This window comes from Podarcis raffonei, chromosome 10, assembly GCF_027172205.1.
Source record: "Podarcis raffonei isolate rPodRaf1 chromosome 10, rPodRaf1.pri, whole genome shotgun sequence".
Lineage (NCBI taxonomy): Eukaryota > Metazoa > Chordata > Lepidosauria > Squamata > Lacertidae > Podarcis > Podarcis raffonei.
This window is the reverse complement of record NC_070611.1, coordinates 38,197,679-38,209,505: the sequence shown is the minus strand read 5'-3', so window position 1 is coordinate 38,209,505 and position 11,827 is coordinate 38,197,679. Positions and strand designations below refer to the sequence as shown.

The window sequence follows — 11,827 nt, the reverse complement described above, 5'->3', positions numbered from 1 at the left end:
CTCTCTCTCTCTTGCTCGCCATCTCTCTCTCCTGCTGAAAAAAATCAGTGGGAGTTTTCCTTTGAGTCCTTGCAGTGATCACTGAAACTCAAAACACACACACCAATGTGTACTGCTGTCAGTTTAAAACTGTAACTCAGTTTTAACTGCAGCAGCTAGGCTTCAGACTTCCCCAAACATTTTCCAGCTCAGCTCAGGTTGAAATTGGCTGAAACCTCCACCTTTGCCTTGGGGCACAGATTAAGGTTGCGCGATCCTTTTACCTACTTTTCTGAGACATAAACAGGATTGAATTTAGCAGGACATCATTCTGGATAGACACATATGGGTTTCACTCAAAGAAAGATGCCCAATAATTAATAACTTCATAGAGGTATCTTTAATACTGGTGAAGGTACAAAACAATAAAGGTATCATTCCTTAATAAATTATGGGTTTAATTCTAAGATCCCATGGGATTCACAGAACACTCCTGCTCATGGATGAAAGGAAAGGTGATTTTTCTGGAGGCTATCTATCCCTGGCACCCCTATATACCCCAAAAGTGGTCGGACTCCCTACACAGCTTGCTAAAATGTTTCCCTTGCAGCACTGTCATAACAAATGCATTTTCCACCAAAGACTTCCTGCTATACTGTGAATAAGGAACTCTGCATTGACACAGCATTGACACCAAGCAACGTATAGCAGATGTGCTTCTTTAATAGGTTTTATTCTTTTTTGCAGGTTTTACAATCATATTTCATCAACCAGTACAGTACAACATATTTGGCTATTTTTTAAGAGGGCTTCTGGAGACTGGCACATGGTGGTTCTATTTTGAGTCCTCCTACATGTTTATGCTTAAAAAGGTGATTGTTAAATAGCATATCAGGCATCTGGCTTAAGCGGGCTCCTTTCTATCTCCTGATCGGTAGCAATCCTTCACACAGCAGCTTATGATTGGGTCCTTTAAATATGGGAAATAAGAAATGATGGTGGGTGGGTGTTTTTCTTCTTCTTCCTTTTGCCTGAACTCTGAAAAAGAAGGGCATTCTTTTACATTACATGGCCCAGGAGATGTTAGCGGTATGTTCTTTGGCTTTCATTCGTAGAACTGCAATACTGGAAGACCTCCGTTCAAATTCCGGCTTGGTTTCAAATGCATGTCCATTGGTGGTTCCAGAGAGTAAAGAGTCAGTGAAGAAATTGTTGAGGGGGACATGGCTGAATTGGCTCTGGTGGTTTGAAAAACCCGAGTACCCAGAATCTGTCCGAGGCGAATGAGAGTAAGGGGTCATACAAGAGGAGGTCTCCCGTGGAAGCATGCAGGAAGTCACCACCGAACCGCTCGCTGCATTTCCTGCCCACAAATTATTCTGAATCTGGAACATATGAAACAAAGAAGATTAAATGTGCACAATCGCCGCCACCCCCCTCCTTAACATAGCTTTCTGCTTCGTTTGGTCCATTTTCGGGCAATCGGGTGACACATCTGCCATTCACGGAACTGTAGAACGTTTATTTATGTGGAAATGACAAACCTGGTGCCAACAGGGGTCCAAAGGTTTGCTTGTTTAGGAGCACCTTGCATGCCCTCTACAAAAATGTTCAAAATCAAAATGGGAAAGGTTTTCAGGGAAAGGGTTTTTGCAGTTGTAATCACAAAACTGTGTGACAACCAACTTTTCACCTGGCTCCAGTGAGAGCAATGTGTCCATGGAAGCTGATTTATGGGCATCAGATTGTCTTCTAAGAATAAGCCCTGTGTGCTCAAAAGTCAGCTGAATTAGAGGACCCCTGCATCCAACATCCCAAACTGTTCTTGCAGTTCCCTTTCAGTTCCAAATGTACAGGGAGTTGAAGTTCACTGTGCATCTTTCAGTGTGAAAGAGATGCATAATTCTGCCCTTTGCACCTAAAAGAGCCATCAAGAGCCATCTAGCGGAGCATCTTGTTTTTTCAAATAGTCTCCAACAGATCCTCTGGACTTTTGCATCAGGGCATCAGTCCCAGCACCTGATATTCAGAGGTTCGTGGAGGTACTATAGACAGCAACCAGTAAGAAGTATGCTCCATGAATTTCCTTAATTTTTTTAAGCTGCCTAACCTAGTGGCCATCAACACATCTTGTGGTGGTGAGTTCCACAAGCTACTTATGCACAGTGTGAAGAAGTACCTCCTTCTGTCTGTCCTGAACCTGCTGCCAGTCAACTTCTTTGGGTGACTCCGAGTTCTAGAATTATGAGAGAGAAAAAGTTCCATCTGTGCTCTCCTCCCCATTTGTCATCTTATAAACCTCTATCATGTCAAATTGTGGGACACAGATGTCAGTCCTGCACCTTCTGCCAGTCATCTTTATTGACTAAATTGTGCATGACACTGTAAGCATGCAGAGATGTCACAAGAATTACTCGTGTATCCTCTCTGCTGCTGCTGCTGCTTTTTGACATGCAGAACAAAAATAAAACAATTTTGCAATGTTGCTCTCGAACATGATATTGATGCTCCTGAGTTAAATGGCTTTCCTCATCCAGTTGAACTAGTGCTGTGATTCTGTTTAGACTTAATGCTCTGCTTCCTGGAATGCCAGTCACTCATCTGGGCACAGCTCCTGGGGAACCAATTCATCCCCATACCAAAATTTGAGTTTCACATTTCTATCCTGTCTTGCACCTGGCCACATGCCACTCCTGTTACTATTGCTTAATGATGTTACTATCTGACCTTTCCTCAAATGAACAAAAGATGCATGCATTCCCACTACCCACCCTGCTTTATCTCACAACAACCTTATAAAGTAGGCTAGACTGAGATATAGTAACTGTGCCCAAGATGACCCCCATGGACTTCAGGGCTGGGTGAGGGTTTGAACCCTTGTTGTTTTCTAAATAAAATTAGGCTGATGAGAATGTGGGTACATGCATATGCACCAACATTCACACATACTCCCCAAACTGAAAACACCATGAGCTGTAATTTTGTGGGAATTATTTGCCAGGCAGGCTGTGAAACCAGTGCGGAGGATTTCTGCTTCATCGCATAAAGAAAGCAAGTGTAAAGTGAAATATATTCTGAGAGTTCATGGGAATTTTACTTCATCAATCTGATTTGCTTTTAATAGAAAGTAAAAGGAAGAATTTAAGAGCCCTTCCTCATTTTTTTTAAAGGATATATGAAAGAGAAATAGTGTGTACTTTACTGCTGTGTCAAATCTTCTCCAAGTTAAATTTTTGCTTTATGAGGAGCTAAATGCCTCCTACCATTTTTTCCCTGATGGATGTTTGCAACTGTTCTTACCCGTTATTTTCCTAGTGAGTGGCCCTATGAAAGGGGCCTCATTCCTTAGCTCAAAAAGTTAGGTATGTGTGCAGCTGCAACCTTATATTCTGATCTCTGCATGGAGGTGCAAGCTGTAAAAGTCCAAGCAGAGCTGCGAAAGTACAGCTTATCTCTCTGATCTGGCCTCAGACCCAGGCCTGGACCAAAGAGTGAATGGGGACGGAGGGGTGGGAGGAATGCCAAGTCATTTTGTCTAAAAGCAAAACAACGCAGATTCATTACAGTTGTGGCAGGACAAATATGCCCTCAAGCCTTTGTTTTTGCAGATTGTCTGGGGTGGGGGGCGGACAAAATTCCAAGCCAGGGTCACCTTACCGCTATTTCAACCTGTGGGTCCCCAGATGTTGTTGGACTACAACTCCCTCATCCCTGAGCTCTGGCCTTGCTAGCTAGGGGTGATGGAGTTGTAGTTCAACAACATCTGGGGACCCACAGGTTGAGAAAGGCTGCCCTCCTAGTCTCCTACACAAAGGAGGAGTGCCCCCCCAACATATTTAGCTAAAGGTGAGATGGCCTCTGCAAACATACCCCTGCCCATTCATAGGGGCTTTGGGGGCATTAGGACAGTGTGACCAGCTCCACCACACTGGGCGCTGAACTGAGGAGTCTCTGTAGGGCATTGCAACTATGACATAATGAATAAAGCAGAATGGAAGGCAAGAGGCACAGATCACCACTGGAATTTGAAAAAGCAAAATCTGAATCTTCTGGCATGATTGGGATTCCAAAGCACAGGTGCAGAGCCTACAAATCCTGTTTCAGAAAGCTTTTGACGTTGGATATTTGCAGTCTCATAGGAACAGCCCACAGGCCCATCTAGCATTATTTAACCTGGTATTTTTTTCCCCATCCTGACCAGCAGTGGCTATAAGGATTTCAGACTGGGGTGGGGGTAGGGACAACAAGAACATTCCCAGCTCTGCCTGGAGATGTCAGTCAGTGTAGACAACACTGAACAAATTGGACCATTGGCCCAACGTGGTGTGAAAGCAGCTTTCCTAGGTTCATATGACGCGATTCCTCCAGCAATGTTACATCCCAAGTTTTTGTCAAGTGGGATACTTGGAGTGCCAAGGAACAATGGGAAGATGCTGGAAGCATGTGAAGGGAGGATTAAAAGGAAAGAAAATGGATCAGTGGACCAAATTATTTTCATGCCGAAGTAAAAGGGGACTAAATCCTTAAAGGGCCAAAAGTTCCTGTAGCAACACGTGCTTTAAGTTCAGCAAGGCAAATGTTTTCCCATGTTTCATCATCTGCCTATCCCTTTAATTGTCTTGAAATTCTAGAATTTAACCACAAAAGTCATGTCAAGCAAATAAAACTGAAAATTTATAAAGTTGGCAAGTAGGTTGTTTAGCTTTTCTTTACTTGAGGGATATGCAATCATAAATTTGATAACAAAAGGGTATCCAGCAGAACTCTTGTTGCTTGGTTTGCGAGCGTGATGTAACTTTAAAAGTTGTGATCCTGTCTGTTTCACAGCACTACTTAAAAGCCTAATTCTCTGTTCCTCAAATTAGCAATTTTTTATTTTAAGTGGATAGGTAAAGATTTGCAGCAGGTTGACTGTTTAACAAGATATATGCTGTTAAGTTTCACTAAATAAATTCCTAAGTGTAAAATATATATTGGAATTTTAAAAATAAATACAGCCCTGTTTTACAATACGTAGAAAACATCAGTGCTTCTCCTGGAATGTAGGGCAGAAAGGAGACAGTACTTGAATTTAAAGAAAATATTTTTCCTGTGATCTGTGTAGTATATAAAAGGCAATTCAAGGCGATTCTGAATAGGCCTATACATAGATCTCATCTCTGGTTTCTGTTAACATCACAAACATCTTGAGTTTTGCTCTTGTGGTTACTGTGAAATCACTAAAGAGCCCTTCAATATTTTTCCTTACTATAGTACATGTGTGTGAGTGGCAGTGGGGGCGGGGGTGGGGTGGAAGCGCTATAAAATTCAATCAAATTAGCAAACACATTAATCAACTACAATTTTAGTTGATTAATAGACAGAGGTAACTTTAATCTGTGAGGGCACATATTAATTTGTGAAGCTGTTTCGGCTCCTATGTGTTACAATAACAGGAATGAAACAGAAAATATTAAAGATTTTTTTTTCTTTTCATTTGACAAGGTGGTCATTTTTCTTATTAGCTAGTAAATTATCACCTCCTTCAGTATCTCAGATGGTCACCTACGTTGTGGTAACTTGCACATTTATTTAGATGCATTTGATCAGAGCAATCTTATACATGCCAACCCAGAAGCAAGTCCCATTGAATTCAACTGGGCTTACTCCAGGTAAGTGGATATAAGGATTGCAGCCTTATTCGGTTAAATCAACTACAATATCTTTAGCACTAATTGATATATTTGCTAGTGGACAATATATAGGCAAACACTAGCAAACCTATACCAGTTAGGTTTCTGAATTTGGCCTGTCAGGTGCAGAGATCTGTTTTCTCTAGCCCTTGGAATGAATTAGTTCAGTTGAACAAAGTTGACTTCCAACAGCTTGCAGCAAAAAGCACAAGTACAGGAACAAAGCAAATGAACAGGAACAAAGCTTTTAACAGCTGTCTGACAGACAGAAATTAAACAGGGTAAGTCTTTTCTAGTATGAAAATACAATTATGGGGAAAGCTTCATTTGTTGCCATTCTGTCGGTCAGACTTCTTTTTACTTGCATTTGGTTTAGATTTACTTTTGAACCCTGAACTTCAGCACATTGCTTTGTAACATTCAGAATGCAGGGGGGGAGGGCGATACTAATTTTTTTATGAACTGTAAAAAGTTATAAATTTGGATGGACATGAACTATTTGTTTTGTAAAAGGATGGGCCTTTTAAAAACAAACTTTCCAAGCCCTGGTTATCTCTGATCTAAGCACTAAGGATCTCTTAGCTGCAGTCTAAGCACTAAGCACCACAGTACTAAGATCAGAGATCTTATTTTCAGAGTTTATTTTCTCTCTTTGCGCTGTGGTACCTAGCATTTTCCTATGCAGGTAACATTTTCCATATCTCTTACCTTACCACTGTAGGAACACAGGAAAAAAACTTCTGCCTATTCCTCAAAAGCCAGCATGCACAAAAAGCCTTTCTCTGCTCTTTAAAAAGCTTATCTCCAGTCCAATTTAGCTGCTACTCTTTTAACATCAAAGAGTCTTATCTCTATTCTTAGCGCTGCAGATTTAACAATATTGTTGAGCTATGGCCCTTTAAAAATGTCGCTGATACAATAACCACGTTTTGTTGTTATCACTGCAGACTCTCAACCACGGCTATGTACACACTACACATTTAAAGCACATTTCCTTCCCCAAAGAAACCCTGAAACTGTAGTTTCCAAAGGGTGTGAGAAACATAGCTTCTGTGATGGGTAGACTACAGTTCCCAGGATTCAGGGAATGGGGTTAATGTGCTTTAAATGTGTACACAGTCCTGATCTGCCCTTGAACGGTGCAGTGCTTTCAGTTTCTCCTCTTTTAAATAGCTAGCATTCTCTGCCTTTTTCTTGAAGTGCCTTCAACATGGATGGACAGCTCTTTCAAGCAGAGTATAACTATGATTTGTGCAAAATGCATTCCAAAGCAGATACTTAACCCCCAATGGTATTCTGACTGCCAACTTCTCCTGCTTATGTCACTTTTACTGAAGCCTCCTGAAAACGTTGACGGTGATACGACTATGGCGATTTTGAAGATGTTGAACATCCCTTCTCTCTGCAGAATTTAGCAATGCAGGATAACTGGAGATGCAAGCAGGGCATCAATCAACCAAGGGGAAACAGGGACCCATAACCAACTGAGAGATGATCAGAAAATCTATATAAATGAAGGAATATCCACTCCAGTTCTTGGCATGGTAGGTTGCTTCTTTGTTGTTGTTCTGGGGTTTTCTTCCCAAATCCTAACTGCTAAAAATAAATCAGATCCTAGTTCTCTCTGCTTCTCCCAGGCTGCTTCAACTGGAGGAGGGAGAGACCCCGTCAAGAAAGGGGTTGGGGGGAGAGAACGCAGGAGGAGCATAGGGTGAGGCTGCAGTTGCTCAGTGGTGAAGGGAAAACATTCTGCATATCTTATTCTAAAGAATTCTCTAATGTGGATTCACTATTGGAACTTAGGATGGTTGCATATTGCTGTACCTCAGTGTTTCTCATCTGTGAATTAGGAGCAACATGGTCAAAGTTGTTTTAATGCGATGCATTTTTAGTTTGTTTGTTCAAAATTTTAACTAACCTCCAGTTATTCTGCACATGTGTGTGCTATATGTATTTGCCTTGCCAGACTGCTTTTGCCACCTAAGCCATCGGCTGCCATGCCTTTCTAATTTCTCCTTTCTGCTTGCCGAATATCAGAATCTGGATTCTGTTGGCTCTGCCACTGTTTACAAGGCTGTGCCCCTGAGCACCTGGGCTCTGCCCCACTCATCCAAAGGAGTCTCTTAAGTTAGAGGTTAGATGTATGACCCCTTCCCATGTATCTATGTTATGCTGTATCTCCTGAAAGGTCCTTTCAGTACGACACAGGCTGAGGATTCTGCCATTCTTCTGACCAGGAATCAGGCCCAGCCAGGCTTGATGTTAAACGCACACATTTAATGTACACATTTTAAAAAAATAAAATAAAAATGCAAATATCATCTGCTGTTGGAGGGGCAGGACTAATAATGAGCAGGATCACAGCATGAATGGGGGGAATTAAACCCTTTCCTCCCCTGAGGCTGTTCTGAAGAAAATCCCTGCTGGGTGCATTAGGGGGGAAATCCCTGATAGGCAACAATAGAGGGCGGAGGGGTTGGTAGGGTCTTAAGAGCTACAACGGGGGTGGGGAAACTTTTCTGGCTGATGAGTCAGATGTTCATCTCCCTTCCACCACCTGTCAAACACCTGATGTCACTATGACATCAGACTGTACTGGGATTTAATGTCCAGGTTGTCAGGACTTCAAAACACAGCACAGGGCTGTATGAAAGCCCTGTTGCAAAGAGCCCTATGTTGCTCTTTGAACCTCTGAAACCCATCATGTAGAATGTCAGATGTATAGCAAGTGGCTGTGATTTGCTCAAAATGGCTTCATGGGCCACATGGAGATGCCTGGGAGGTCATATTTCTCACACAAACAGGAGATTTCCCACCCCTGAGCAACAAGATAGACCAATGGTCTGACTGTAGATAGATGTTCAGTGTATAGACAAGTCTCCTAACAAAACTAGCAAGGGGGGTTAATGATGCAAAGGCACATTATACAGTACATACTTGGGAGTTAAAATGACAATAGTAGCCTGCGTGTCTTGCAGAGTCAAGTGTTATGCAATGTGAGTAGTCGGGACGGGTGCTGTGCAAAATATTCACTGTATGACCCTACCCAGACTAAAGGGCTGTGGTCAGCACAAATCAGAATGGTTGGTTCCAAGAAGGATGGGGCGCCTCTGTGGTTATTTGTCAGCTTTGTGCAGAACAAAAACATATTTTAGCCAAATGCCATGTGGTGTGTAATATGCACCATATGGAGTATTTAATTTGAGCATGTAACTCTGATTATTGCTAATGGAAGTCCCCCATGTGTGCTCTGGTCATAAAGGGCCCCTATGTGGAATTAAGATGCAAGGTTTAACAAATAGCACATGCAGATTTATATAGTTCCTCACACCCTTGCTTTGTGAATCAGGAGCCCCCAAAGTTGCCCCACTGTTGGGAACTTTGCCATTGGCTAAATACATCAGATACAAGAAAATGCCCTCTACCAAGTCAGACCATCTAACTCAATATTGTTGACACTGATGGGAAGCTACTCTCCAGGGCTTCAGTCTGAAGCCTTTTCCTGCCATACCTGGAGACACCAAGAACTGATCCTCAGTCCTTTTACTTCAAAGCATGTGCTCTTTTGCTGAGCTGCAGCCGTTCCTCCAGTGCACATAAACTAGATGAGCATGTTCCCCAGTCCCTGATGACACAAAGCCAGCTATTCTGTTTTGTTTGCCCTTTTCAGGGGAGATGCCATCTTCTTACTTTAGCCACTTTGAACAGGAGTGAGGAGTAAGAGCAGCAGCTCAACTCCTACCTTCCTCCAGTCACTTGCTAATGCCCATTTCATCACAACGCCTTTGCCTCTGGGGTCAGTAGATGGTATCTCTCAGTGAGGGAGATTTGGCCCAGGTTCCTCCAGCTGCTGACACCTACCTTCCTCAGTGCATTTTTCTTTAAGATCTACTTAGCATTATTTTTTTCCATCCAGCTTTTCCTCCAAATAGCTCAAGGTAGTACAAATGGTTCTTTCCCCACCCCATCACTACTTAGTTCAATACCCTTACCATGAAGTCACATCATGCATAATGGCGTTCTTATCAGCATCCACTACTAAGAAACTCATGCCCTGTGACATCCATGTGTGTGATACAAGACCTATTCAGGCTTACTGGAAGGAAGAGCCCAACAGCTGGGGCAACAGGGCTGCAGGACCATGATCTAGCCTCACATCCCAGGTTGCGCATTCCTCCCAGTTTCTTTGGCAGTGGGGAACCTTTAGCATCCATGGAGACTGCATGTATACTTGAGGACCTGGGAAGATCAGGATACCAGGAAATAGGGAAGGGCCATATCACAGTGGTAAGCATCTTCCTTGCAAGCAGAAGGTCCAGGTTCAACCCAGGGGTCTCCAAGTAGGGTTGGAAGAGACATTTGCCTGAAATCCTGGAGAGCCACTACCAGGCAGTTTAGGCAATATTAGGTAAAAGGTAAAGGACCCCTAGATGGTTAAGTCCAGTCAAATTTGACTATGGGATGCAGCATTCATCTCCGCTTTCAAGGTGAGGGAGCTGCCATTTGTCTGCAGAAAGCTTTCCAGGTCATGTGGCCAGCATCACCAAACTGCTTCTGGTACATAACATCATGATGAGTGCCAGAGGACACAGAACGCCGTTTACATTCCCATTGCAGCAGTTCCTATTTATCTACTCATGCTGGTATGCTTTCAAACTGCTAGGTTGGCAGGAGCTGGGACAAAGCAATGGGAGCTCACCCTATCGCATGGATTCGAACTGCTGACCTTCTGATCGGCAAGCTCAAGAGGCTCAGTGGTTTAGACCACAGTGCCACCTGCGTCCCTTCAGACAATACTGAGCTAGACTAATGGCACCTTGAAGATCCCATTTAGGCCAGGGCACTGCAGGATCTAAATATTTTTCAGAAATAGCTAAATACAAGCTAAATACAAAGGCATGTCATGATGAGGATCAGCAAACCACTGATTTTGCAGGCTTTGGTGATCTAAGTGAAATATGCTGCTGTTGACTGTGCTATTATGAGAACTCTGCCTAGATGTACCTAGAGCTCCCACTGCCACAACCCGTTGCTAAACTCAGGGATTTGGGACTCAGCTTCTTCTCCCCCACTTTTGATTCTCTGCAACCACCCATGTTTCCTAGACTCAAGCAAAGATTCCCTGAGAACACAGGAAACTGCCTCTGACCACTGGTCCATCCAGCTCCATATTGTCTACATTGCCTGGCAGTGGCTCTCCAGGGTTTCAGACAGGCAGGCGTCTCTCCCAGCCCTACCTAGAGATGCTGGGAATTGAATCTGGCACCTTCTACATGCAAAGCAGTTGCTCTACCATAGAGCTATGGCTCCCTTCCAGTTCCTTCAGCCATTCCTAAGAGGAACTCTGGATTCCACTCTCTCCTATGCCACAACATTTACCAGGTGGCCATTGGCATGCCATTTTCTCCATCTGACTTATTGCTTGGCTACTTGGAGGAAGGATGGACATACAGGCATAAACAGATAAAATAACAGAAATTGTTCCTGAACGTCTTCACTTAAGAGCACATTCTCACAGGGCCCTTAATTATATGTTTTTAGTGTACTTAGATCTGGGCACAAATTGCTTTGCATTTGCTATTATATTGCCGTTATTCACTCATGCTGGTTTTGGTGTTCTTTAACGCTGTGTTATTTGTGCTGAGATTGTTTTTGCTCGTCTTTTTGGTTTTGTAAGCCACCCAAAGAAAATGAGATAATAATAAGTGAAATTCAACTTAGATTTGTTCTGAGTAGACTCATTGAAATGAATTAATATGACTAAGTTAGGCCCATTAATTTAAATAGATCCGCTGTGATCACAAGTGTTTAAATGCTTGACAGCAATCACAGCAACAACTCTGAATTCTGTGGCCCCATTCAATGTCTATTATTGTGTGTGTGTGTCTTGAGATGGATGCCAACAACACAGAGAGAAGGAAACACACAGAGACAGAGTGCAACTGAGAGACTGAGAGATCCAGAACTTTAAGCAGCTCATGTTTTGACATCTATAAGCTGTTTTTGTTTTTTGTACAGCTCCTAAGAATGTTAAGCATGTTATAATAATTGGGTTTTTTTAATTAGATGATGATGATTATTATTATTATTATCATTATCATGAAAAACAGTATCATACATACTAGAGATCATGGGAAATGTAGTTTTTGAGTGTCCAAGTGTTCAGTAGGAAGATC

At 42.6% G+C, this 11,827-nt stretch overlaps 1 protein-coding gene across 2 annotated transcripts in view; it reads right to left on the bottom strand.

Annotated features, from left to right (window-relative positions):
* Positions 1–693: 693 nt before the first annotated feature.
* ALX1 (ALX homeobox 1) overlaps positions 694–11,827 on the bottom strand; it is a 29,968-nt gene continuing 18,834 nt past the window's right edge. Inside the window, exons 4-5 of one of the 2 annotated variants that reach the window (XM_053405258.1) lie at positions 2,159–2,215; positions 694–1,364 (exon numbers count right to left, since the gene is read on the bottom strand). In XM_053405258.1, the coding sequence (XP_053261233.1) occupies positions 1,044–1,364; positions 2,159–2,215 (378 nt within the window). In that variant the 3' untranslated portion in view covers positions 694–1,043. The remainder of the gene's footprint in view (positions 1,365–2,158; positions 2,216–11,827) is intronic. The other variant, XM_053405259.1, reaches the window with a different exon arrangement.